Source organism: Aspergillus pseudoviridinutans (assembly GCF_018340605.1).
Source record: "Aspergillus pseudoviridinutans IFM 55266 DNA, scaffold_7, whole genome shotgun sequence".
Taxonomy (NCBI): Eukaryota; Fungi; Ascomycota; class Eurotiomycetes; order Eurotiales; family Aspergillaceae; genus Aspergillus; species Aspergillus pseudoviridinutans.
The window spans coordinates 1849136-1871465 of NW_025091287.1; the positions used below are offsets into that span (position 1 = coordinate 1849136).

At 48.6% G+C, this 22330-nt stretch overlaps 9 protein-coding genes across 9 annotated transcripts; 4 read left to right on the forward strand and 5 right to left on the reverse strand.

Moving 5' to 3' along the window:
- Positions 1-848: 848 nt before the first annotated feature.
- Positions 849-2096, forward strand: Asppvi_009952 (putative aldo-keto reductase (YakC); the record flags this gene model as incomplete). Its single annotated transcript, XM_043305798.1, has 6 exons — positions 849-1007; positions 1064-1142; positions 1196-1336; positions 1384-1497; positions 1545-1739; positions 1801-2096. The coding sequence occupies 6 exons, from the start codon at positions 849-851 to the stop codon at positions 2094-2096; spliced, it is 984 nt and encodes a 327-aa protein (XP_043161733.1).
- A 1485-nt stretch (positions 2097-3581) lies between these two features.
- Asppvi_009953 (hemerythrin domain-containing protein) lies at positions 3582-4325 on the forward strand (the record flags this gene model as incomplete). Its single annotated transcript, XM_043305799.1, has 2 exons — positions 3582-3923; positions 3987-4325. 2 exons carry the CDS (start codon positions 3582-3584, stop codon positions 4323-4325), a joined length of 681 nt encoding a protein of 226 aa, XP_043161734.1.
- Positions 4326-4519: 194 nt separating this feature from the next.
- On the reverse strand, positions 4520-5264 carry Asppvi_009954 (putative pectin methylesterase; the record flags this gene model as incomplete). Its single annotated transcript, XM_043305800.1, has 2 exons — positions 4520-4763; positions 4873-5264. The coding sequence occupies 2 exons, from the start codon at positions 5262-5264 to the stop codon at positions 4520-4522; spliced, it is 636 nt and encodes a 211-aa protein (XP_043161735.1).
- A 2141-nt stretch (positions 5265-7405) lies between these two features.
- On the reverse strand, positions 7406-8386 carry Asppvi_009955 (uncharacterized protein; the record flags this gene model as incomplete). The annotated part of the gene is made up of 1 exon (XM_043305801.1): positions 7406-8386. One exon carries the CDS (start codon positions 8384-8386, stop codon positions 7406-7408), a length of 981 nt encoding a protein of 326 aa, XP_043161736.1.
- Positions 8387-10097: 1711 nt separating this feature from the next.
- Asppvi_009956 (uncharacterized protein) lies at positions 10098-10948 on the forward strand (the record flags this gene model as incomplete). The annotated part of the gene is made up of 3 exons (XM_043305802.1): positions 10098-10224; positions 10288-10669; positions 10723-10948. 3 exons carry the CDS (start codon positions 10098-10100, stop codon positions 10946-10948), a joined length of 735 nt encoding a protein of 244 aa, XP_043161737.1.
- Positions 10949-11262: 314 nt separating this feature from the next.
- Positions 11263-12600, reverse strand: Asppvi_009957 (putative Pfs domain protein; the record flags this gene model as incomplete). The annotated part of the gene is made up of 1 exon (XM_043305803.1): positions 11263-12600. One exon carries the CDS (start codon positions 12598-12600, stop codon positions 11263-11265), a length of 1338 nt encoding a protein of 445 aa, XP_043161738.1.
- Positions 12601-13339: 739 nt separating this feature from the next.
- Positions 13340-16126, reverse strand: Asppvi_009958 (putative endoglucanase; the record flags this gene model as incomplete). The annotated part of the gene is made up of 8 exons (XM_043305804.1): positions 13340-13350; positions 13418-15172; positions 15224-15277; positions 15327-15443; positions 15495-15618; positions 15670-15868; positions 15914-16058; positions 16108-16126. 8 exons carry the CDS (start codon positions 16124-16126, stop codon positions 13340-13342), a joined length of 2424 nt encoding a protein of 807 aa, XP_043161739.1.
- Positions 16127-18206: 2080 nt separating this feature from the next.
- Asppvi_009959 (uncharacterized protein) lies at positions 18207-19382 on the reverse strand (the record flags this gene model as incomplete). Its single annotated transcript, XM_043305805.1, has 3 exons — positions 18207-18647; positions 18863-18991; positions 19065-19382. The coding sequence occupies 3 exons, from the start codon at positions 19380-19382 to the stop codon at positions 18207-18209; spliced, it is 888 nt and encodes a 295-aa protein (XP_043161740.1).
- A 1093-nt stretch (positions 19383-20475) lies between these two features.
- On the forward strand, positions 20476-22234 carry Asppvi_009960 (potassium channel family protein; the record flags this gene model as incomplete). The annotated part of the gene is made up of 2 exons (XM_043305806.1): positions 20476-20561; positions 20614-22234. The coding sequence occupies 2 exons, from the start codon at positions 20476-20478 to the stop codon at positions 22232-22234; spliced, it is 1707 nt and encodes a 568-aa protein (XP_043161741.1).
- Between the last annotated feature and the right edge of the window lie 96 nt (positions 22235-22330).

Below are 22330 nucleotides of genomic sequence, written 5' to 3' on the forward strand. Positions count from 1 at the left end.
ATCTAAACTAGTTAGTAACTAGTCAGCAACTAGTTAGTAACTAGCACTTACATCATGTAATGCTTTCTCGAAGGTTTCCCGGTTGCGGCCATAACTTTTAATAATATAAGCATAGCCATTTTCATCAGACTTTGGATATTCTGGTAAATGATCACTATACTCAATAGATCGAGCAGTAATTCCAGGCTTTTTCCCTCCATGTGTAATAGGGATAATAGGTATTGGCTATTAACTAGTTAGTAACTAGTTATACTTAGGTAGATATATATATTTATTCTTACCGCTTCTTCCACAACACCAGTTGCAGTATTGCGATTATGTAAAATATCTTCATCTACCTCATTAGATAATTCATTAAACTCTGATTCAGGTGTAAGTAAAGATAAATCAAGAAGAGAATTAATTAATGTTGGATCATTCTCAAGATTATAGAAGTTATTTGATGAAGACATCCTGAACTAGTTGGTAACTAGTTAAGATAATAAGGTATGTAAAAGTTCAAAAACTATTACAGAACATGAAATTATTATTAAGATGTGGGATATTTATCTATTTATTTAGTGTAGGTCGGCTGACCTACTATTAGTTTTTCCGACCTACTTTTAGTTTATCCGAACTTTTCCGAAGGGTCGGCTGACCTGTAACCTGATTGTATGATATCATAGCTATTCTACCAATACGCTGATCTTTGTACACCGCAATGATGAGCCCTTCTCAGCAAAGTATAAATATTCGTGTATCGCCGCAACCGACATCAAGAGAAAGCAAGTAGATCAAAATCGTGAATCAACTGTAGCACCTTATACCATTTCTCTCAGAAGCAAGAAATTTTTTATTTAGGAGCAAAGATGGTCAAAACACTTCCCTTTGGCGATATCCAAGTGCCTTCACCTGGCTTTGGTGCCATGGGCTTAAGCTTCGGCCTGGGTACCAATCTCACTTTCGAAGAAGCGGAGCCCGTCCTTATGAAAGCGATTGAACTAGGATGTACATTCTGGGACACAGCTGTGAGTTATCAGTACCCCCGGCATCCCGGACACAGAGCCTAACACTTCAAGAAAAGGTCGTCTACCAAGCTGGCGTGAACGAAAAACTTCTCGGGGACTTCATCCGGAAACACAATGTCCGAGATAAAGTCTTCAGTGAGTCATTCCTATCGTCTATCTATTCTGGCATAAGCTAACAGAGCCGCTAGTTGCGTCAAAATGCGGTTTTGACGTCTTTGGCGACCGTTCCGTCACCAATTCCGCTGCTCACATCAAGGAGTACATCGATGGTACCATCGAGCGACTTGGCTTCGCGCCTGACCTCTATTACTTGCACCGGATCGATCCTAGTACGTTTTGCCCAGGCTTCAAACCTGCTATATACTAATGAGGTCAGAAACACCCCTCGAGGAGTCGATCCCTGCCCTCGATGAAATCCGCAAGGCGGGCAAGACCAAGTATATTGGTCTCTCAGAGTGTTCGGCTGCGACACTGCGCAAGGCCAACTCAAGTGAGATTTTCTTTCCGTTCTCGTCGTATCTTACTAACAGATGGCAGTCGCTAAGATCGATGCCGTGCAAGCGGAGTATTCTGCATTCGAGACTATCCATGAGACAGATGGTCTCATTGACGCATGTAGAGAGCTAGGAGTCGCTTATGTCGCGTACAGTCCGCTGGGACATGGCTGGCTCGTCGACGACTTCCAGTACAAGACTCCTGATGACTTTGCCCCGGATGATTTCCGCCGGAAAAGTATGTTATGCTCCCAGGAGATAATGGACAATATAAACCTTTGCTAATGCTGATGATCCAGGCCCCAAATTCCAAGGGGAGAACTTCTACAAGAACAAGGCAATCGTGGAGGAGATCAAGAAGCTTGCTGCTAGGAAGAATTGCACGACCAGTCAGATAGCACTGGCCTGGGTGGCGGCGCAGGGGTTCATTGCTATTCCCGGTACGACCAAGGCTAGTCGACTAGAGGAGAACTGGGCGTCCAGGGAGATTGAGTTGACCGAGGAGGAAAAGCAGGAGATGCGGAGAATCATTGACGTGGCGAAGCCTCATGGGAACAGGTACGCGCCTGAGCATCAGGCTCTGGTGGGACATTAATTTATCGTGAGGTCTAAGTATTTCCAGCAGTTTCCATAGCTTCCGCATAGAGCTGCAGCTCAGTGGCACTAACCTTAGACAATGTACTGCTGTTATGTCATCCTTGTATCTCTTTGAACATTTCTCTGAGGTTCTATATAGCGTCGCAAGCGCAGAAACACCGTTTGCTTCCTTTAGGGGTTTAAGCTTCATTTAGCCGGATTATTTGGTTCTTTGAAACAAAACATCTTAAATAGGCAAAGCTTAGCCAGAAAGGGGGCCAGTGCTCTTAGCCTGATACCACCTGCCTATTCTGGCCTTTGTCTTAAGCTTTGCCATGAGAGAATATTTATCCTGCGCAGTTTATCTTCCGGCCGGGGATATTTCAATGACAACTCCGCTAATCAATAGCGAATATACCCCGTAGATCGATCAAAGGAACTACATGTTTCCTGGACGCTCGTGCATCTCCACCGACCCTTATTAGGTCTTATCTACAGTTTTGTCTGAGAGCCCATTGCTCTAAGAAAGCAATGTTATTAGGCGTCAATACCGCCAGCCTGCTTATCGCGCTTCTACCATTGTCACCGTCCTCGGCTAAATACGCCCAAACATATGGAGGTGCCAAAACGGTGCATTAATGTGCAATGAATTGTGACGATACATGGGACTATCCAGTCTAGGCTCTGTACCTACCAAAGAGTCTAATGCAATGTGGCTTGGCACCATTGATCCATTGGACGTTCTTTGAAGCACAATAGAGGTATCTGCTTCTCTTTGTAGGGATGGTAACCTGACAACGCCAAACCCCGGGGTAAATTGAACAGTAGAGATCCAAATTGGAATTTTGTCGCCTTGGTCGTATGATCTGAGTCGTTGTACATCCAACAATTGCCTGATTGTGCACGTATGAGACCTCGATCTCGATCTCGATCTCGATCAAATGCCGAGAATATCTTGATTCTGTCCTGTTGTTTGCATCACGAGGTGGTCATATAGTACCCTGCCACCCAATTGCAGAATGCTCGAATCAGATGACATGTATTAGCAACAGGGTAAGCTATGTCAATGACATGGAGAGTTTTCCGGACACATTTCTATTTGTTGGAAAAGCTCATACCAGCGCTGATTCCAAGGACTCGAGATGCTCCTTGATTTCTATTCATGGTTTCAAGGAAGTAGTTGGAACATGCAGAGATGTACGTACGTCACTGTGAACACCACAGTCTAGATCCGTTGTATTAATGCCAGGATAATTCAAGAAATGAATGCAACCTTATAGCGACAAGTCTAGAACATGACGTGAACATGACATTGATTGGCATCAATTACTTGGTAATTTTCGTTGCGTGATTGGTCACCCCGAAATTGTGGGGCATGTGGAGATGATCTCCCCCAAGCGATCTGACGAAGTATACCACTCACAACCAACACAAAGTATATAAAAGTACCTCTACAACAGACTCAACCCCTCATCTTAGCACAGCCTACAACATATCTATAACCATGTTCCCCCGCTGCATCCCCTCCAGAACACTCACCCTCAGACCCTCCACAGTCACACCCATCACATCCAAACTCATCCAGAACCGCACCTTTGCACTCACCGCGCCCACCATGACTCGCCTCGCAGACGCCATCAAAGACGACCACCGCGAGCTCGAAGAGGGCTACAACAAGATCCTCTCCGCCAAGACCTCCGATGAAAAAACCCGCTGGCAGAACCAGTTCACATGGGAACTTGCCCGCCACTCCATCGGCGAGGAGCTGATCGTCTACCCGCTCATGGAGAAGAACCTCCCCAACGGGAAGGCGATGGCCGATAAGGACCGCGCGGACCATCAGACTGTATGCCGTCCCCTCCTTCCCTCCCTTCATTTCAATATGAGTGTTGGTGTTAACGAGAAACAGGTCAAAGAACACCTCTACAAATTCCAGGGCCTCTCCGCCGAGGACCCCGAGTTCGAGCCCACGCTCAAGTCCCTCTGGTCTAATCTGAGCCAACACATCAAGGAAGAAGAGACTGAGGATCTGCCTTCGTTGGAGAGGACGCTCGACCAGGGCGACTCGGAGAGCCAGACGAAGAAGTTCATGCGCACGAAGAAGTTTATCCCGACGAGAAGCCATCCCAGTGCGCCTGACAAGCCGCCGTTTGAGACTGTGGCCGGGTTGTTGGCTGCGCCGATTGATCATCTGGCGGATTTGTTTCGGAAGTTCCCTGAGGAGTCGAAGAGTCAGTTGCCTCCTTGAACTTCTTGATTTTTAGTTCGGTAGCTTGGAATGGGCAGCTGGAGTTGTGAAGTTGTTTGTTTATGAGTTATAGGAGTAATTGTGTGTATATTTAAATGCAATTGAAACACTGAGAGGACGAACATTTGACAAAGTAACTCAAAAGGGGTAAGATCAATTAGTCTGTAGGACAGGTTCCAGCCCCCTTGGATGTTTTAGTCGCTGTCTCCGCCTGCGTGACCGTAGCCTTTATCGTTGTCGTCTTGGTGCTCGTGTACGGGGAAGTAACTGTAGCTGAAGGGGTACGCCTCTATGTTGTCGTCTTCACAATTGTGGTAGGAGTGTCGAGCCTGACCGTTGAATAGACCGTCGAACAGTGAGCTTGCTCCGAGGAAGCGATACGGTCGATTTTGATTGCCGTTGTCTTGAGGCTGGTGACGGTCTGAGTTGCGCCCGCCACTGTAGTAGTTGATGTCTTAATTGCGAGCGAAGTAACAGTCACCGTGGTGGTAGATGCCTGAGGGTGGTGGTCTTTCCGATGGTGGAGATACTGGTTTGCGTGACATACCTGGTTACCGCTGGGATGGTGCTGGTCGTGCCCTTCGTCACGGTCGACAGGACGGTGATGGTCAATGTGCTCTTGAGGGTGACAGTAGACGGCGACTGGGTAGTTGTTGCAATGACTGTGGTAGTTTCCTTTAGCGTGCTCGTACTCGATCTTGGAGCCTGTGTGGTGGTGAGACCAATATCACTGGTAAAGACAACCTTTTTCGTGCTTGTCACTGTTGACTGAGTGCCAATCACCGTGTCCGTGATGGTAGTCTGCTGCGTCGTTGTCTTGAAAGACTCGGCCGCCGTCAAAGCTGTACCCACATCTTCGGTGACGGTATACTTGGTCGTGGAAGCCTTATCAATAGAAGTCAAAATCATGTATACAGTCCCCTGATCCGTGACGGCCATTGTAGTTGTCACGGTCGAGGGTGTAACGACGACGCTCGAAGTCGGCGTGGCTGAGCTCCCAGCCGCACTTGTGCTGATTGCAATTCCAGGAACGAACGGACTTCCACTGACATGGGTGAAGTTATCCAAGATGTAACGGCAAAGAAGCTTGACAGCTGGAACTGAGAAAAGCTGCGGTTACCCGGCTGAGTTGCAAAAAAAGAGGCACGTTGAGAAGTCAACGCTGCAGGCCCATAGTTGCCGTACTCGCCGAATACCGCCCCATCAGTGTTTAGAGTACTCGACGACCACTGCTTCCATCCGGCAGCGGTCGCACACGAGTCAATTTAAGGGTCCGCGTATGTCACCCGAGCGAAGGAATTCCATGGTCGGCCGAGCGAGATATCGGACATTGTCCCGGAACCCGTAGAGGGAACGATGCTACACTGATCGAAGACGAACCCACCAAGTACTTCATAGTCTGGTGGGATCTAGACTGTGGCCGGCTCATGGAAATAGTCCCAGCACAGCACCTTTCCAGTGGCTCGTTGTACTTCCAGCTCAGTCAGAGGGCCAGCAACGCAGTGGTCCGTGTCGGTTCCCAACAAACTTCAGGAGCATTGAATCCGGGAGCTACCGGACCACGTGGCACCCATACTTTCAGTTCCCGGAGCAGTCTGGATTGCTCAACAGACTGCTTTATTGACGGTTTGATGCTCAAAGGATAGATATTTCCCGTCAATCACGATGAGCGTTTCTTAACTCATGGAGTGACAAGGTGGGCTTACCCCAACACTAATCCAGAAGAAGCAGTCGTCCCGATGATCACGGAGCTGACGTTTTTCAGCCAATCATCATACGGCCGCCTGAGAATGGAGCCAACCTAGCGGTTATCAGGATCTGTCAAAGCCGTGTATTATTGTATTGTTGTTGTCCGCTAGCGTAGCCTTTGGTATTATCTGTCCTGGAGTGGAGTCGTCCGAAAATCTTTCACCTCTCAGTCAAATGCTGGCCTCGACATTCGGCCGTGGTTTGATCCGAATGTCAAGGTTTAGACTAGGAGAGTTTGAGCGATGTTAAGTAGTTATACCTTGCCCTATAATCTGTGAGCCGAGTAGACCTTGATTCCTATTGGGAAAATGTTCCCTAGCGGAAATTTTAAGTTAGTGAGTGAATGGACTTGCCGATCTTTAACGTGCTCTATGGTTTTCTCCTAGTCAGCGCCATATCCGTATAGAATTTTGGGGAGAATGTTTATATTTATGTTCTGTTGAGTCCTACGGCCCCAGAATCCAGAGATCGCGAATCCAAGTGATCGGTTCGCTGATCAGCGCTGATCAGGATCTGCAAAGATCGCTCCACACTCTCCATCACCTCAATCACTACTACAAGGATGCAGATGATTGTATGCCGACATGATTACAACTCGTAGAGGAATGTAAAACACAAAGTCAATACACGATGATTTTAGACTCAACTTCAACCGGATCGCTCGTCTGTCGGGACCTTGCCGTACCTTTATGCTAGTACAAGTGCTGATATGTGGCTCGGCTTGCATATATATATTTGCACGATATCTGCAGAAGGGCTATTGGTTGCCAGTTGATCTCTGTTCAGGTTGACGCTTTCACCGAAATGAGTACACTTTAGCCGCACCTTAACGATTCCATCATCATGTTCCGATTACAACTTTCCTGGTTTCCCAGAAGTTCCTTCAGAGAAGGATATTCGACAACTCCGGCCCCGTGCAGTCTCCACCATACGATTTGAAGCGTCTTATTAATAATATACAACATATAGTACTAGTCAGCCGTTAATGCTCAGTGTCATACTGTACCCAGGAACCATGTCCGGTCCTTTGTCTCCAGTTCCTTCGCAAATGGCCCTGACCTAGATTAACCGCGGCTCTGATACGTCTTATCGATGCAATATCCGGATAAAGGTACAGATATACCCAAGGTAGTTATGCCTTTCATATGTGTGCAAAAGATGAACATCTCTATGCAGTACGCTCTCTGACACGTTATGTGGGATACAGTTCAAAATATACGCCGCTCAGGCCCAACTTATAGAGAGCTTGTATTGATCGAGTTTGGACGAAAATAATTGCAGCCCGGTTCCCTGAAGAAAAACCAATATGAAAGGAATCGCGCTGTCCACAGTCATACTCCAACGTTTCCTTTTGCAAATATGTTTTCCCCAGGGGTATATTCTGCCAAACCAGGATTGAGCCAATCTGCGATTACAGAGCACTCGTACTGAGGCCCATCAAGTTGACCACCAGAGCCGCCATATCTCCATCGCTTGTATGGCACCTGGTCCGGATTCGTCACAGTGTTTGTCAGGTTGAACTGATAGTGCGTGCCATTTCCAAGAATATATTCAAGGTTGACCCCTGTTGGCACTGTTTGGCCCGTTATAGGATCAAGTGCCTTGCCAACGAGCTCAACCGTGACGATTGAGCTTGACCGAGTCCCGTAAAGGTTGCATTCAGTTTGCAGAATCTGTCCTTCGTAGGCCAGAGTTCCTTGAACAACATCATCTTTCCGAGTCGAGTTCAGAGGTTGAACTTCAACATATCCTAGATCAAACGGACCACAGGAGCCCGCCCCGAATAGCCAAGTGTAAATGTAAGTATCAAGAGATTCTGGAGCCCAGTTGTGGTCATGATAACCTCTGCCAGTTAAATTAAACCACGTTCCTCCGATATCGACGCTTACTGACGCATTTGCCCGCCTCATGGCAATAGCCCATCCAGTTTCATCGTAAAGCAAATGCTGCGAAGGGCTCAAAGGAGCTCGTGCCACAGAATCAAAATAGAAAGATCCGGAAGTGGTTGCCTCACATGCAACATGTGCCGGGGTGCGGTCCCGTTCGAATATCGCACCTCCTCTAACACCTGCCGGTTTCTGATTGAATGCAAGGGCTACTTTATTGAGATCTCTAGTGACCTCAAAACCAGCTTCGCTCCCCCATAGCCCTGATACTGCTTGCCCATCCAGACCGCTAACGATTCTTGGCAATGTCTCGGCGGTGGCAGTAACGAAGAACGTAGTCCCATTTGGGAATACTCCCGAAACATCGACTTGATATTCAGGAGTCTCGGGTGTTCTCGTGAAAGGGAAGCCTGATTGCTCTTCCATTAGTATTTCGGCACTTTGATCATTGGCTTACGAACGTACCCAAATAGTAAATTGCCTCAAAGGTAGGTATAATACCCGTCTTAGGATCTTTGTCTCCGGCGATTTGGAACCACCACCATTCCACTGCCCCATTACCCGGACTAGGTACTGGGTTAACTTGGTGCCGGCCATCAAAGGATGCTTTTGGTCTAGCTGAATTGGTAGGAAAAATTGCCGCTGCAAACGACCCAGCAGCTAAGCCTAAAATTACCCAAATGATGGATAGCATTTCGCGCTAATGAACCTCAAGCTGAATAAGTGCAAGCGGCTGATGAAAGCCGTTAATTGGAGAAGTCATGCCAAAAGAATTCTTGCTGGACTTGCGTGCCTCTGGAGTAGCATGCGATATTTATGTGCCAAAGTGATAGCCGTAAAGTATCGGCCAGCTGGTAGATCACTACTGTGCAGTTCACATAATACTATGAAAGACGGATCGCACACAGTTGAACGGCCAGAATGCTAGGCTAGTACTAGAGCTAACTATAGAAATTAAGATAAAGATTACTAAACAAAAAAAACTTAAAGAAGAGAAGGTCTGTTTGGATTCCTTGGGGCTAGAACTGCAATGATTAGAAACGGAATGTGCATGCCATTGTGGACCAATAAGGCTGTTTGTTGCTGTTTCGTGGCCTATGGAACCCCTGCTAGGGTGTAAGCGGGGTCCGCAGAATGACTCGCCAACGTCGATTAAACGCATAGCCGTCCTCAAAGTTGATTTTTTAACAACCACCATTCTTCTGCTGGAGGCGTCTTGCGCTTTGCTTTAAACGTTTTTGACATTACAGGCGGACCATCCTTCGCAATCTGATCTCATCGAGTGGAATTGCTGCTCGGTTCGCCAATTTGGCTTGAAAGCCGAGGAAAGGGATAGATTGCCTGGTAATCACCATCCAATGATATATTGTCCGCCCCACAAGATCTTACTTCCTAAGAAAATAGTTCAGATTTCCGGAGAATAGCAGCCAATCATACCTCAGATACCTCCGTCTGGTTGCGGTCTAGCTATCTTTACTGGCGTCGGCTTAGTCCCCAACCGCCAAATTCCCTTCTGACTCTTCCTGAACCAGGGCACCTACTTTGACTCAGTCTCGCAGATTCAACAAGCCTACTCTTATACAACGAAAGCCATTTAAACAGATGATGTCAACCACTACGGAAAATCTGTCGAACTGCGCGTTTGCTGTTGTCGATGAGAGTGTCTTATTGATGATGAGGCGCAGCCGAGGCTGACACTGTCTGAGTGCGGGACATATGCATGCTGGACACATGCTAGCAATCATTATTAATCTATATTCATTTACCTTGTACAACAAACAATTCTATTGATAATGAAACACGGAGAACTTCATTGGCTGTAAGAGTTATTGTCCAATTAGGTGTCATGGTATGTCGGGGAATTGTTTCGGCCGGCGCCCAGACACACTCAATTTAAAGCGACAGGGATTAGCTAACGGTCGACAGGGTTATACCATACCGAGAAATCTGTCCTTCTAATCCCTGTTGATTCTGTGTATGTCTCGCTTATGTTTGACTCCATGCTGCACCCAAGGCCGGCAGGGATTCCAGACGAGGGGCGGGGGTTTTATTAAACCCCCCTGTGCCTCTCTGCAAGTGTCTTGATTTCTCCAAATTCTTTTTATTCACAGAGATAGATACTACACATATCATCAAAATGGGTGACGCAGACGCTCTTCCAGATTATGTCCTTGACCCCAACGCCGTCTTGAACGACAAAGACGCTGCCTGGCGACATGGCGCACCCCCTGATTACTCAAAAACAAGGGCATTCTACGAAGAAAGTACGCAAACTCCCAAAGTTCAACTCACGGATGCCTGTAAAAGACTAACCGTACTCTTTCCAGCAAAACAAATGAACCACCAAGCAGGCAGCCTCCCCGATCTCGTCTCCAACCTCGTCAAGAATTGGGAGATCGAAGCATCCTTCAAGACCTCTCTCGACGACTGGCGCACAATCGATCACAGCAAATACACCTTTTCGCTGAACGGTGGACCAGCCCAGACAGGCGACCATATGCTCCGCGTGGGCACCTACAACGCCTTACTTACATCCAGCTCGTACTACGACCCTGAGCATAATGATTTCTCGACGAGCCACAAGGCGTTTAAGCGGATGATGCCGACGTTTGCGTGGGAGGTCTTGGAGGTGTATAGCGGGCCTCCAGTTGTGATCTTCAAGTGGAGGCATTGGGGGTACATGGCGAATGATTACGTTGGGTATAACAAGTATGCATCTACATTCCCCAATAAAATAGGGATGGATACTTACGCTGCACTAGTCGAGGAGAAAAGGTCACTGTCAAAGCGGATGGTGGTCTGATTGATATTCAAGGCATCGTCATTGCCAAGGTCAACAGTTCGCTGCAGCTTGAAAAGATTGACGTTTGGTTTGATCCTATGGATATGTTCCGCCAGATTGCGCGCGAGGAGAAAGTTGAGGGTGAGAGCAAGGCTGCAGTGGATGCTGCGGCTGGCTGTCCCGTGATAGGCCATGGGACCGTCTAGAACAAGGAAGCTTCCGATGGGTGGAATGAACTAATCGACACTGCGACGAGGTGATTTGGTTTAGGGACAGAGAATGTCCGTGTCTTAGCTTCTTCCATGCTGTCACCTCAGAAACAGCCCAAATACTCTATAGTAACGATGTTGCAGAGGCTGGTCTCAATACCATCATGGTTCAATGACGGAACATCGGGAAGTCTGATGAGTTCACATTGCCCTACAGCTTTATCAAGCATAAAATTATATAGGACCCGTAACAGTAGACATGACGAGGATGTACATGGGTGTACTCAATGCTAAGATGCGTAGGCCGGTTATTAAGGCCACAACTGGTGGCTATAGCCCTCGTCAGGAGCAGCCCCAACAGAGGCGTACAAGTATCCAACCAGGAACGCCAATACCACAATAAAAACCTTAGTCCACAGACTGGATGAGGTATGGAACGCATCAACCATTTTGATAGTATCCGAGATACTAGACAACCTTGAGACTCTGGCGACCTTTGCAAATGGATCAAGCACTGAATGAACCGGAAATCGGAAACGACTGAGACCAGCCTGCACATTCCGATGGAGAACGGGTGTTTTCCCTGTCGAGTTGATTCGTGGAGGCTCCATTGTGTACTGTAGGAGGAGGGCCTTCGTGCACGAGGCAGCACTAGCCGCTGCATATCTCTGCCATTGCTTGGTCTTATGGCAATCCGCATAGTCAGCGACTCCTTTGATCACAACGCACGATGTCTCTTCCCATAGTCCGATACCCTCCATTTCTATCCCAATCACGCCGGTCTCGGCGGCAAGTTGATCACGGGCGTCTCCTGACATCAAGACAGTGTCACCAGAGGCAATAGGACCCAGATGAAGGGCTGGTTTTGGAGTCGAATAAGTCTTCCCAGGCGGTCGGTACCTGCAGCTTTGTGCATGATCGGAGCAGCCTAGCTCGTCGCAGGTAGATATGAGTGCTTTGCGACATATATTGCCCTCCTCGCACTCACCACAAGAGCGACACTTGCCACAGGAACGCAGGTTACGATGCTGATGGAGATGGTCGGGAGGATAGAGACGGTCCTTGTCTTCACCAGGGTATGTTGTGCTCTGCTCGCCGAGGGATTGCTGAACCATCTCCAGCTGTTCCGCCATCAGAGACTCCAGCCGACGCCTTTCATCCGGAGTTTTAACTATGGCAAGAAAGGTTTCCATACGACGGCACGGTCGGCCTTGGACATACTGAGGCCCGTCTTTGTGGACGAATGCGTTAGGAAGCAAAGTCCCAATATCCCATTGAACGAGACGATCGCTAACAAGGACATCCCCTAGGAAAATGTCCCGCCCATCGTTGCCGTATGGGAGGCCACCGCAAACACCGACAACCAATGCCAGCTGGATTTGGGGGTAACTCAGTTTCAAGTGCAGCGTTGTAGTCATCGCCTTGCACTTCCCGATCCCTGCCATATAGACGAGAACTACATAGTTGTGGCCGATTCTCCCGTTCCTGTAAATGTTTTCATCGGATGGGTCTTGGCCGAACCTGTTGTCATTCTCCTCATAAAGCTCATCAAAGATGGTTTCTACTGCCTCGGATTCGACTCGTAGAGCACAGAGGATTGCGATTCGGAACTGGTCGCGGCTCGTCGGTCGAGGGATCTCGCTCATCATTATCTGTTCTTTCTAATTGACATGATCATTCTGTACAACTCCCGGACGACGAGGACAGTCATATAAAAATACTATAGCACAGTGGCAATTGCGCGCAAAATCTCCTATTCTTATTTAATCTTCTGGAAATATGAGACGCCCAATGTTCCAAATATGCGCCATTGCAGGATTAGTAGTGCCACCTCAGAACGTGTACAACCGTCTCCGCACCCCATAAGCGCCGTCCAATTGTTATAGGCTCACTTGATTTGGGTACCCTATTCGCCGAGAGATGAGGGGATATATTGCTAGAAGGCTCCTCTAGACGCCCAGATGAAACTTCATTTAGTCGCAGCGCTTATTGGTACGCCCACATGCTAGCTACTCTTATTCCGCGATAGAGACTTTCGAGCCTTTCTATATTTTCTTTCCTCAGCTGATCAAGAGAGCAGGACAATTCTATCACTGATAGCGGATGGAACAGCTCAGACATGTTATCTTCATCCGAGAAAAGTTGATGTCCATTATGCTACTTAGAGAATCGCGCTGGGACGCTCAGCTTATTCTGAGTATGCTGCATTTACGGAGGGCGGACGAAGCCGTCTTATCTTTAAAGGCATCACCAGAGTATCTCTATAAAGAATACGTTAAGCGAGGAAGCCCACTTTGTTATTTGATGACTAGATGCTAATAACGACTACATGTTATGCCCGACATATAGCCCCTCCCTTTGAATAATTCGCCTTGGACTGTTCAACCGTTATTGCAGGCCTGATATTCTGTCAGCATCATGTCTGAAGATTGTTCCATTTCATAGAGGTATGGTTTCAGAACTTACATTGGGAGTAATATGCATTCTGATAAGTGCACGTCCATCCACTCGGGCAGACAGTTGGCCCCGTATACCCAGTCCCACCACACTGTCCGTACGGTGTACTAGTCCCCGTAGAGGTTGCTGATGTCGTGGTCTTGGAAGTACTCGTGGTCGTAGACGTTGTCGTCGACGCCTTAGTGGTCGTGCTCAGCGTTGTCGAAGTCGTGGTACCAGACGTGCTTGTGCTCGTCGAGGTCTTCTGGGTCGTAGTCGCCGTAGCTGTCGGAGACGGGACACTTCCACTCGGCTCGCCATAGAAAATACCCCTTCCATTAGTACCCACAAATACACGTCCATAGTTTGACATGTCTCCATTTACCACATTAGCAGACACAGCGCCGAAGCCATGAGTAGAATCGGAAATCATCTGCCAATTCGTGCCCATGTCCTCGGTCTTGAAGAGTGCAGTTGTTCCGTCAACTGTGAAGAAGCCATAGATGACGGCGTAAGAGCCGGTCGACGAAGCCTTGCCGAGTCCGAAGCTCCAGCCTGCTGTGCATCCACTCCCAATATGGGTGAAGGTCTTACCGTAGTCTGTCGAGTGCCAGAGTCCCGTATCCGTAGTTGCCCAGACATCACCAGCAATAGAGGGATGAGCGCGGATGGCGTTGACAGCAGTGCTGGAGCCAAGGGCAGTAGTCTTGGTGAAAGAGCTGGCGCTGTTGGTGGAAACGTAAAAGGAGCCGGCCGATCCGCCGTAGAAGACGGTATTGTTGGACTTGTCAGACGCAAGGGCCGCACCGGAGGGTAGAGACGAGACGGCGCTGAATGTGCTGCTATACTTCGACACCATGGCTCCATTGGAGTTCATGAGTAGGACAGTATCGGCATCCGCGGAGAGAGCAACCTGCCCGCTAGGTGTGGTGGAAGAGGCTGCGTAGTCTGCCGACCAGGTCTTGCCAAAGTCCGTAGACGTAGCAACGGTAGGATTCGTGCTGCTGGCTCCCGAGCGAACAATATTGGATGGTTTGTTACCAGCGTAATCAATGCCGTTGGTAGTGCCATATGTTGGGTTATGGAAGGATTGAGCAGGTGCTACGCCGAGATCTGAATGGTAGAATCCTCCAACGTCGCCAACAGCAGACAGCAGTGGTGGTCCGCCTGGAGGAGCAATTAGTCCAAGAACAGCCATCTCTTCAATTCCGACGGCGAGAGATTTCAAAGTGACATTATGCACGGAGTCCCACTTCTGAAGGTCATGGCCGCCATAGATTGTCGCGCCGGTACCGTACAACCAGTGGTTAGAATCGAATGGGTCAATGGCGAGAGCCTCCACCATCCAGCCGACACGAACGGGAAATTGAGCTGTTGAGGTGTTGTCTTGCAGCCAGGGGGCATTGGAGATATCGTAGCTATAATAGTAGTTCAGGTTAGGATATCCGTTCCAGGCCCAGATGGGGGACCATGTCGCTCCGGAATCCACACTCCTGAAGATCAGCTCGTCGGGCCACCAACAATTCAATGCAGCTACCATCAATGTCCCAGGGTCTTGCAGGTCAACGGATAAACCACCATAGCCATAGTATGTGCTTGCCATGGAAGTAGGGCTGATGTCAGTCCACACTTTACTGGTGATGTTATACTTATGTACCGTTCCATTGGTGCCATCATACGGCCCGGCTCCGTTGGAATAAGAGATGTAAAGAGTCTTCTCAGCTGGAGACAGAACTCCTTTATGTGGTAGAAAGCCGTACTGTGGCTCTCCTGTAACCCAGGACCCTAGGTTTCAGTCAATGGGGGCATCAAAATCGAATATATGCAAGAACCTACACGTCGATCCGGCGTCTTCAGACACAAACACTGATTTGCCAGTGTCCCCAACCCCTAGAAAGGATTAGACCGTAGTTCGAGATTTCCTACTATCAAAACGTACCAACAAAGATGCGTGGAGTGGGAGAGCCTTTTGAACCAGACGTGGAATCGAATGTTACCCAAGCAATGCCAACGGGGTCGGACGTATATGTAGAACTGGCATTCTGGAAATATGTTCCTATTCCCGGTCAGCGTCCCGTCATATGGAATTATCGGTATTATGCCTTACCAGTCCAAGTAAAAGAAGTGACATTGGACCAGGTCGCTCCGTAGTCAGTACTCTTCCAGAGGCCATGGCCACTCCTCGCGCCAAAGTAGAGGACGCTGTTTTCGTTCGGGTCTACAGCAAGACGCTACATGGTATTAACCGGGGAATAAAGCAACGCAGAGCGTAAGTTACTCACCTCGCCCATACCGCGACCCGGCATGTTTCCTCCCACTTTAAACGGTAGTTTTGTCTCTGACCAAGTATTTCCCTTATCGGTCGAGCGCAGAATTGAGCCGATGTTGGGATCCCATTCGTTCGTGTACATCCCGACCGCCAGGTACAAGCGACTGGTGTCAATGGGATCGGTAGCGAGTGCATCGATACCCCAGTCATGCCTAAACCGTCAGTTACCCTCGCTGATAGATTCAAATTGTGCATACCAGTTACTGTTCCCCACAGAGTCCAGGAGAGGCGTCCATGTGTCGTCCGAGTTGAGACGGTAAGCGCCCCCAATGTCAGTTCGAGCGTACGCTACTTCCTTGGCTGATGGATTGAAAACGATTCCTGGAACGAAACCTCCACCCCCTGGATAGTGCCGTCAGCGAGAAGACCAACCAGGCAGTATACAGTTTACTTGCCCCCAGTAACCACATTATTCCAGGTGTAAGCTTGTGATGCTGCTCCGTGGGCTGCATCAAACAAGAGGCCAATAGCCAGCAAGACCACGCTTAGGGGTTGCATCATATTGGCAGTGGAAGCACGCAAGGCTTGACGATAGTAGGGGCCGGAGAAGAGCTGTTTACGGGGATTTAAGTATGTCTCATCTGCACGGAAGTGTCTCCGCTCCTGTCCAATCCGATTCTAAAGCAATATATCCCCTCCACGTCAGAGTACGGGGGTGTCTGCCGATGGAACATCTGCATTTGGACATGATATGCATTCAGCTCCAATTCGGCGGACTCTGAGAAGGTTCATCACGATCCGCGCGTATTGAACACGGGTGATACCTGTCAGGTTTTCTGCATATGCTTCCACCCAGATCGATAGTGGCCCATGTGATGGTTCCAGGAGTGGGAGAGCAGGTCGTCTCGGCGCAAGGGGCCGAGCAACCGTCGACCTTCAGGAACAAGATGCATTGCTTAAATGGAACAGTGACAGATTTATCACGGATGCCCTTCCGATGCATGTCCACCCCGCGATGCACCCCACAATTCACTTGCAGAATGATGACTATGTGGAGTCCGGCAAATGTCCACATAAACCGCGTGAACACTGGCAAGGCCCCTGCCTTAATTCTACTCGGTAGATTTCCGGCGTGATTAGAGGGCCGTGGATGGTCATCTGCACAATGAGGATGAGCCATCTTGTGGTGGTGGCGCTGAGTGCAGGTTACAATTCCGAAATGATCGAATTGCGATTGGAGGAAGAAACAGATTAATGGAAGAATGCACCCCAGAACAAGGGGTATAACAATTTACCGATGCGGGGAATTGCGGAAAGATATATTGGTCCTATAGGGTGATGATATTGCAGAAAGAATCCGATAATTCGGCAGTGAGACAGGGGACCCCTTGTGAAAGTGCATGCAGCATTGTATCTAGGAGTGGATCCATATTTTTTCCAAAGACATACAATAAATGTATGGAGAATCACTAGGCATCGCTACAGACACATACCGCGGACATGCGGAGCCAAAAACCTGGGGTATTCCTGATGCATTCGGACTCCGGCCCGCAATGCCTATAGTTAGTCCGTCTCAATGCTACTGAGCTAAGAAGATAAATAGACATTATATTATTCATCTGTGAGACGATATGCAAAAACATGGCTATCGAACGTGTCTTAACCGCATCCTCACAGGAGACTAACACTTGGCCTAAAGCATTTTTCTCGATGTCAAGGATGTCATAGTAAATGCAGCTCAGTTAGAAGAAAGAAACAGGGGTACCAGGGGTAATGTCCATATGTTCTTCCTTGTTCCCCTCCCATCCGCGGAATCTCTCTCCTTATATCGTCCTCCCTACTCACCATGCTGGGCATATCTGCTCTTCGCCCGAATGCGTTCCCCGTATATATACAATAAGAAGGGATATGGTGTGAATAGCACGGTCAAGCAACCCAACAATGTACAAGCCCAACCAACACCGAGATTATGGAACATTTGCGTCGCAAATAGGGGGAATGCGCCGCCGAAAGATGATCGTAAGAAGTCATTTCCTGCAAGGACCGAGGCTGCATATCTCGGATATGCCCCTGCCTCGTAGCAGAAAATGCTATTGAAGATAAGGTATCCCCCAAAGGAAAAGAGCACGGAAGAAATAATAGGCACAATCCAGTGGACGCTGGAGAAGTTTCCGGTCCACCCAAACCAGAAAAGGGATATTGGGAGACAGACCGCCCCAAGGCATGCTGGAGGGAGGTGTTCCTCCGGTTTAAGGTGGCCGTCTGGGGTGATGTGTTTGGATTGCCAGCGCTTTTTCCAATAGACGTAGACTGGAAGAGCAAAGAACACTGCTCCTATCATGATACCAAGGAATGCCAGGCCGTTTTCTCCTGGAGTAAAGCCATGTTTTTCTTCAAAAACAATTGGAAAGGCTTCGAACCAGATATACAGAATTCCGTAGATAAGGGCAATGTAGAKGTTCATCAGAAGGATAATGGGTTCGAGGAAGCAAAGCACAAATGGACGGACCAGCGCTTCAAAGAGGACATCCTATTCCGATCTGTCAGTTATCACATGCTAGCGAAAGCTTTTCCATGCAGTCTTACCCTGGGAGCCACCCGGGCAATCTCAATCTCGGGCTCGGACGCATATCTCTGATCGCCTGTAATCCGGCGAATACGCCGTGCTCGGCGACTGAGGATATTGGGGGCAAATGTCTCGGGTAGGAAGAAGAAGAGAAACACAAGGGCAAAACCTGATACCCAAAGCAGCTCCCAGATAGTCCACGTCCATCCCTTTACGGGGGCGGCGAAACCTCCCACGAGGGGTCCCAGCACGGGAGCTGCAATGGCGAAGCTTGCCCAGACCGCAATCATATAGTCTCGGGTTCTGGGGTCCCACATATCCCCTATCGAGGCTCCCCCTGTCGCGAGGACGGGCGAGCCCATGAAGCCGGTTATGAATCGAAATGCTAGAAGCATCCCAATGTTCTTCGCGTAGATAACAGCGAACTGAAAGAAAACAAAAACTACTAGTGTTAAAACATATACTGGACTTCGTCCGATTGCGGGGATCTCTGATATTGGTGCCCAGACCATGGGTCCTGATGATATTCACTTAGTATCGGCTAAGGTCGATGCGAATCTTTTTGGAAGCAATGCAGCTCACCCAGTCCGTATCCGAGCACAAATAGTGTCAGACCAAGGAGCCCAACCTCGTTACTCACGCCAAACTGCTTAGCCACACCCGGGATTCCGGGTGTGTAGATAGCGGAACCAATGTAGATAGAGAACGTAAGAAGGCAGATAAGTAAGGTGACGAAGATCTTTTTGCGAACACTCCAATTTTGCGGATTCTACATATATCAGCCAAAAACCCCAACTTGTCGGCCAGAAAACTGGTCAAGCATTTTCTTAATGGTGTCCTACCTCACTATCACTGGCGTCACTCCAGCCGATTACCTCGGGCGTTCCATCGCCTATCCCACGCCATGGACCTGCCAAGACACTTTTCAGAGGGGGCCTTTCTCGCCCGCGACGAGAGGCTTGCGACATGACCGTGTACAAGGCATTCTGCTCGTAAAACTCTTCGCTACCAGTCGCCATGGATTCTACCCGGTAGGCCTCGGGTCTTTCTAGGTATTTCCGCCAAGCGGAATCATCAATTTCTTCCGGGTAGAGAAAAAGCCTGTAGCCGCTAAAGAAACGAACTAACTTGCCGAATGCTGAGTCGCGGATTGTCTCCATTATAAAATGTACATTGGGGACTACTTTGTCAAAGTGGTCAAACCAGTGAGTGAGGCTTTGGGGTGGGTTAAAGGCAGCTATTTCAATTTCTGGTGAAGTTATTCTTCTAGTAAAGTATAAACGTCATGTCATGATGAATATCGAATAAAGACAAACTGTACGCCACGCGGTCATTTAGTATAAACAAATGCCATATGTTGCGAAAACAACAACATTTGAGTCTACTGAGGCAGGGTGGTGACTTATGAAGGTAAAATCGGAGTTAGCTGAGAATACACAGTGCTTCATCATCTAAGGCGAGAGAATTCCTTTCCATTAAAGGTGAGCAGGTAATTTCATCCTGGCTTTTCTTTGACCTTAACAGCGCAGTAAAACAAATTATCCTCGCAATATGTCAGGGTGGTTCGACGGTTCCGTGTGAGATTGGTGTATTAATTGGTCCAGATAGATCGGCTTGTGGTCGTTACGTTCGAGACTCTCAGATAGGCCATATCGGTGACATCAGGACCTCAAAGGGTCCATAAACCTTCCGTGGTTGATGGTAAAGTTTAGTGGCGGCAGATTATTAACGTTTGTGGGGTTCGCCGATATTCTTACAATGCTCCACGCATCACAGACTTAACAGTCTGGGTAAATCGTAACTCTGGACCCTGGGTGCATAAAAGTTTCCTTTCAGTGCCAGCGGCGTGACCGGTTTCCTCTTGGGTAGGGCAGAACTCAGATACTGCCTTTACTCGAACTAAAACATTAAAACAAGAAGGAGAGCTCTCCGAGCCTGCGACCATCGGCTTGCGTAATGGTGGCCCGTCAAATATAATAATACATTTATAGCAACTATACGCTTTATTTCAGCAAAATGGCATGTGGCAGAAGCCCTAACTGACGGCTATCCAGTATGCAAGGATGCATGCCATTACGCACCAAGTGACGGAATGATAGCAAAGGGAGAGTCACTTTCTCGACAGGATGGTCACGCGCTGGTGGCTTGCGATGGCAAGCTTCCCTGTTGTTGTGGTATTTCGCCTAACGCTCCCGGATTAGAGGTTTCGCTGACCGACGTTCCCTCCAGGGAATTTTATGTGCGTTGGCCGTAATGTTCAATATTTGCGCTGTATCCCAAGGATGGAGAGAGATAGTAGACGTCGACGGAAGCGTAAGCACCATAGATCAGCCGGCCTGGTACGTACAGCGCTCTTTTGTCTGCTTCTAATTGACTTAATAATCAAATCAGGGCTGTGGTTCTTAAGGCCTTATCGGTGGCATTCGCCGTTGTTGGTTACATCGTGCTTCTGCTTACGATGATATCCAAAAGTGATCCAGTCAAAGGGTTTATTGTGACGATACTGTGCTGGTGTGCCTCAGCAGCAACACTGCTTAGTGTCATCGGTGTTATAGTTGGGGAACACACAACGGTGGGCCCTCAGCAGACGCTTCAGTATACGCAAAACTACTTCTACGGGACATTCGCTGCGGCCCATTACGTAGTGATTGCTGTGCTGTTAGCAATCTACACAGGCAGTGTGCACTGGGTGCATCTGACTCATGAGGAAAGACGAACTGTCGAATGCACAAGCATCATCCTGCGAGCGACCACTTTCTTTGTCTTTCTGCTCGGGGGTGCTGCGGTCTACGCGGCTATTGAAGGCTGGACGTTTATGGATGCCTTGTACTGGGCGGACTATACGCTTCTAACAATCGGGATCGGAAACATTGTCCCGAAGACTCACGTCGGACGAAGCTTGCTATTTCCATATGCCTCTGCAGGCATCTTCAATGCAGGTCTAGTGATCACCTCGATGATGTCATTCACCGAGAACATTCGAGAACTAAACATCAAATTCAAGATGGAGGAAGTGCACAGCGGCATGCAGGGGCGCCGATGTGCCGCCGAGTGTTCTAGCGACAGTCACGGTGACAGGGAGAAGCAGGCACCCGAAACGCCAGCTGAATCTCGGTATCCAAACAAGGCCGACCTTTTGAAGTTCCAACGCATCAAGCGAGACTTCTACAGGAGACATCGATGGATGACTTTGATCTGGTCCGGAGTAGCACTGTTCTTCCTCTGGCTACTCAGTGCTGTTATTTTCCGTCGTTCGGAGAGAAGCCAGAAGTGGACTTATTTTGAGGCCCTCTATTTCACATACACGTCTCTGACAACCATCGGCTACGGAGATCTTTACCCCACCAGCAATTTTGGAAAGGCATTTTTCGTGTTCTGGTCGCTCCTAGCTGTTCCTGTGTTGACTAACCTTATTACTGCCATGGCCCAGTTGGGCTTCGAGAAGTTGACCTATTTGTTGCGCTATCTTTGGAGGTTCCAAGCTTCCAGACTAGGCAGGATGGACCCCGATGCTCAGCGCGAAAGAGAGAGAAATAAATCAGTCCCAGGCCCAGGCATAGCCAACGACAGCAACACTCGTGCCTCAGAACCCACAAACTCCATACAACCACCCAACGGTGTACAAAGCAGTTCAGCATATGAAAAGGAGTCTGGTAAATCGCTCGTCCACGCTGCTCAGCGCTCCCTTTTGCTCGGCGAGGAAATCCGGAAGCTCATATCTATACTTCACAGTTCGTCTACTACTCAGCTAGATCTGTACACCGAGTGGGACAGGATCCTTCCACTGCTTCATCCTGAAAGTGATGGGCGTGACTTGTCGGAAACCACTTCTCTTGCAACGCTCTATGGCCATACAGGAACTGTGCTAGGATTCGTAGACACCGACATACCAACCATAGACATGAAGAAGGAAATCCTGTGGATGCTCAAGTCCGTGACGGAAAGGTTCTGTTCGCATTTACGGGAGGGGCTGGAGAGAGAGCAAAGTGGAAGGTCAAACACACTGCCCTAAGTCATGGGAATATAAGGAGTACGCTACAAATATACAGAAGGCCTTTAATCATGGATATCCTCTAGATCATCTAGAGCACCAAGCTGGAGTAGACGC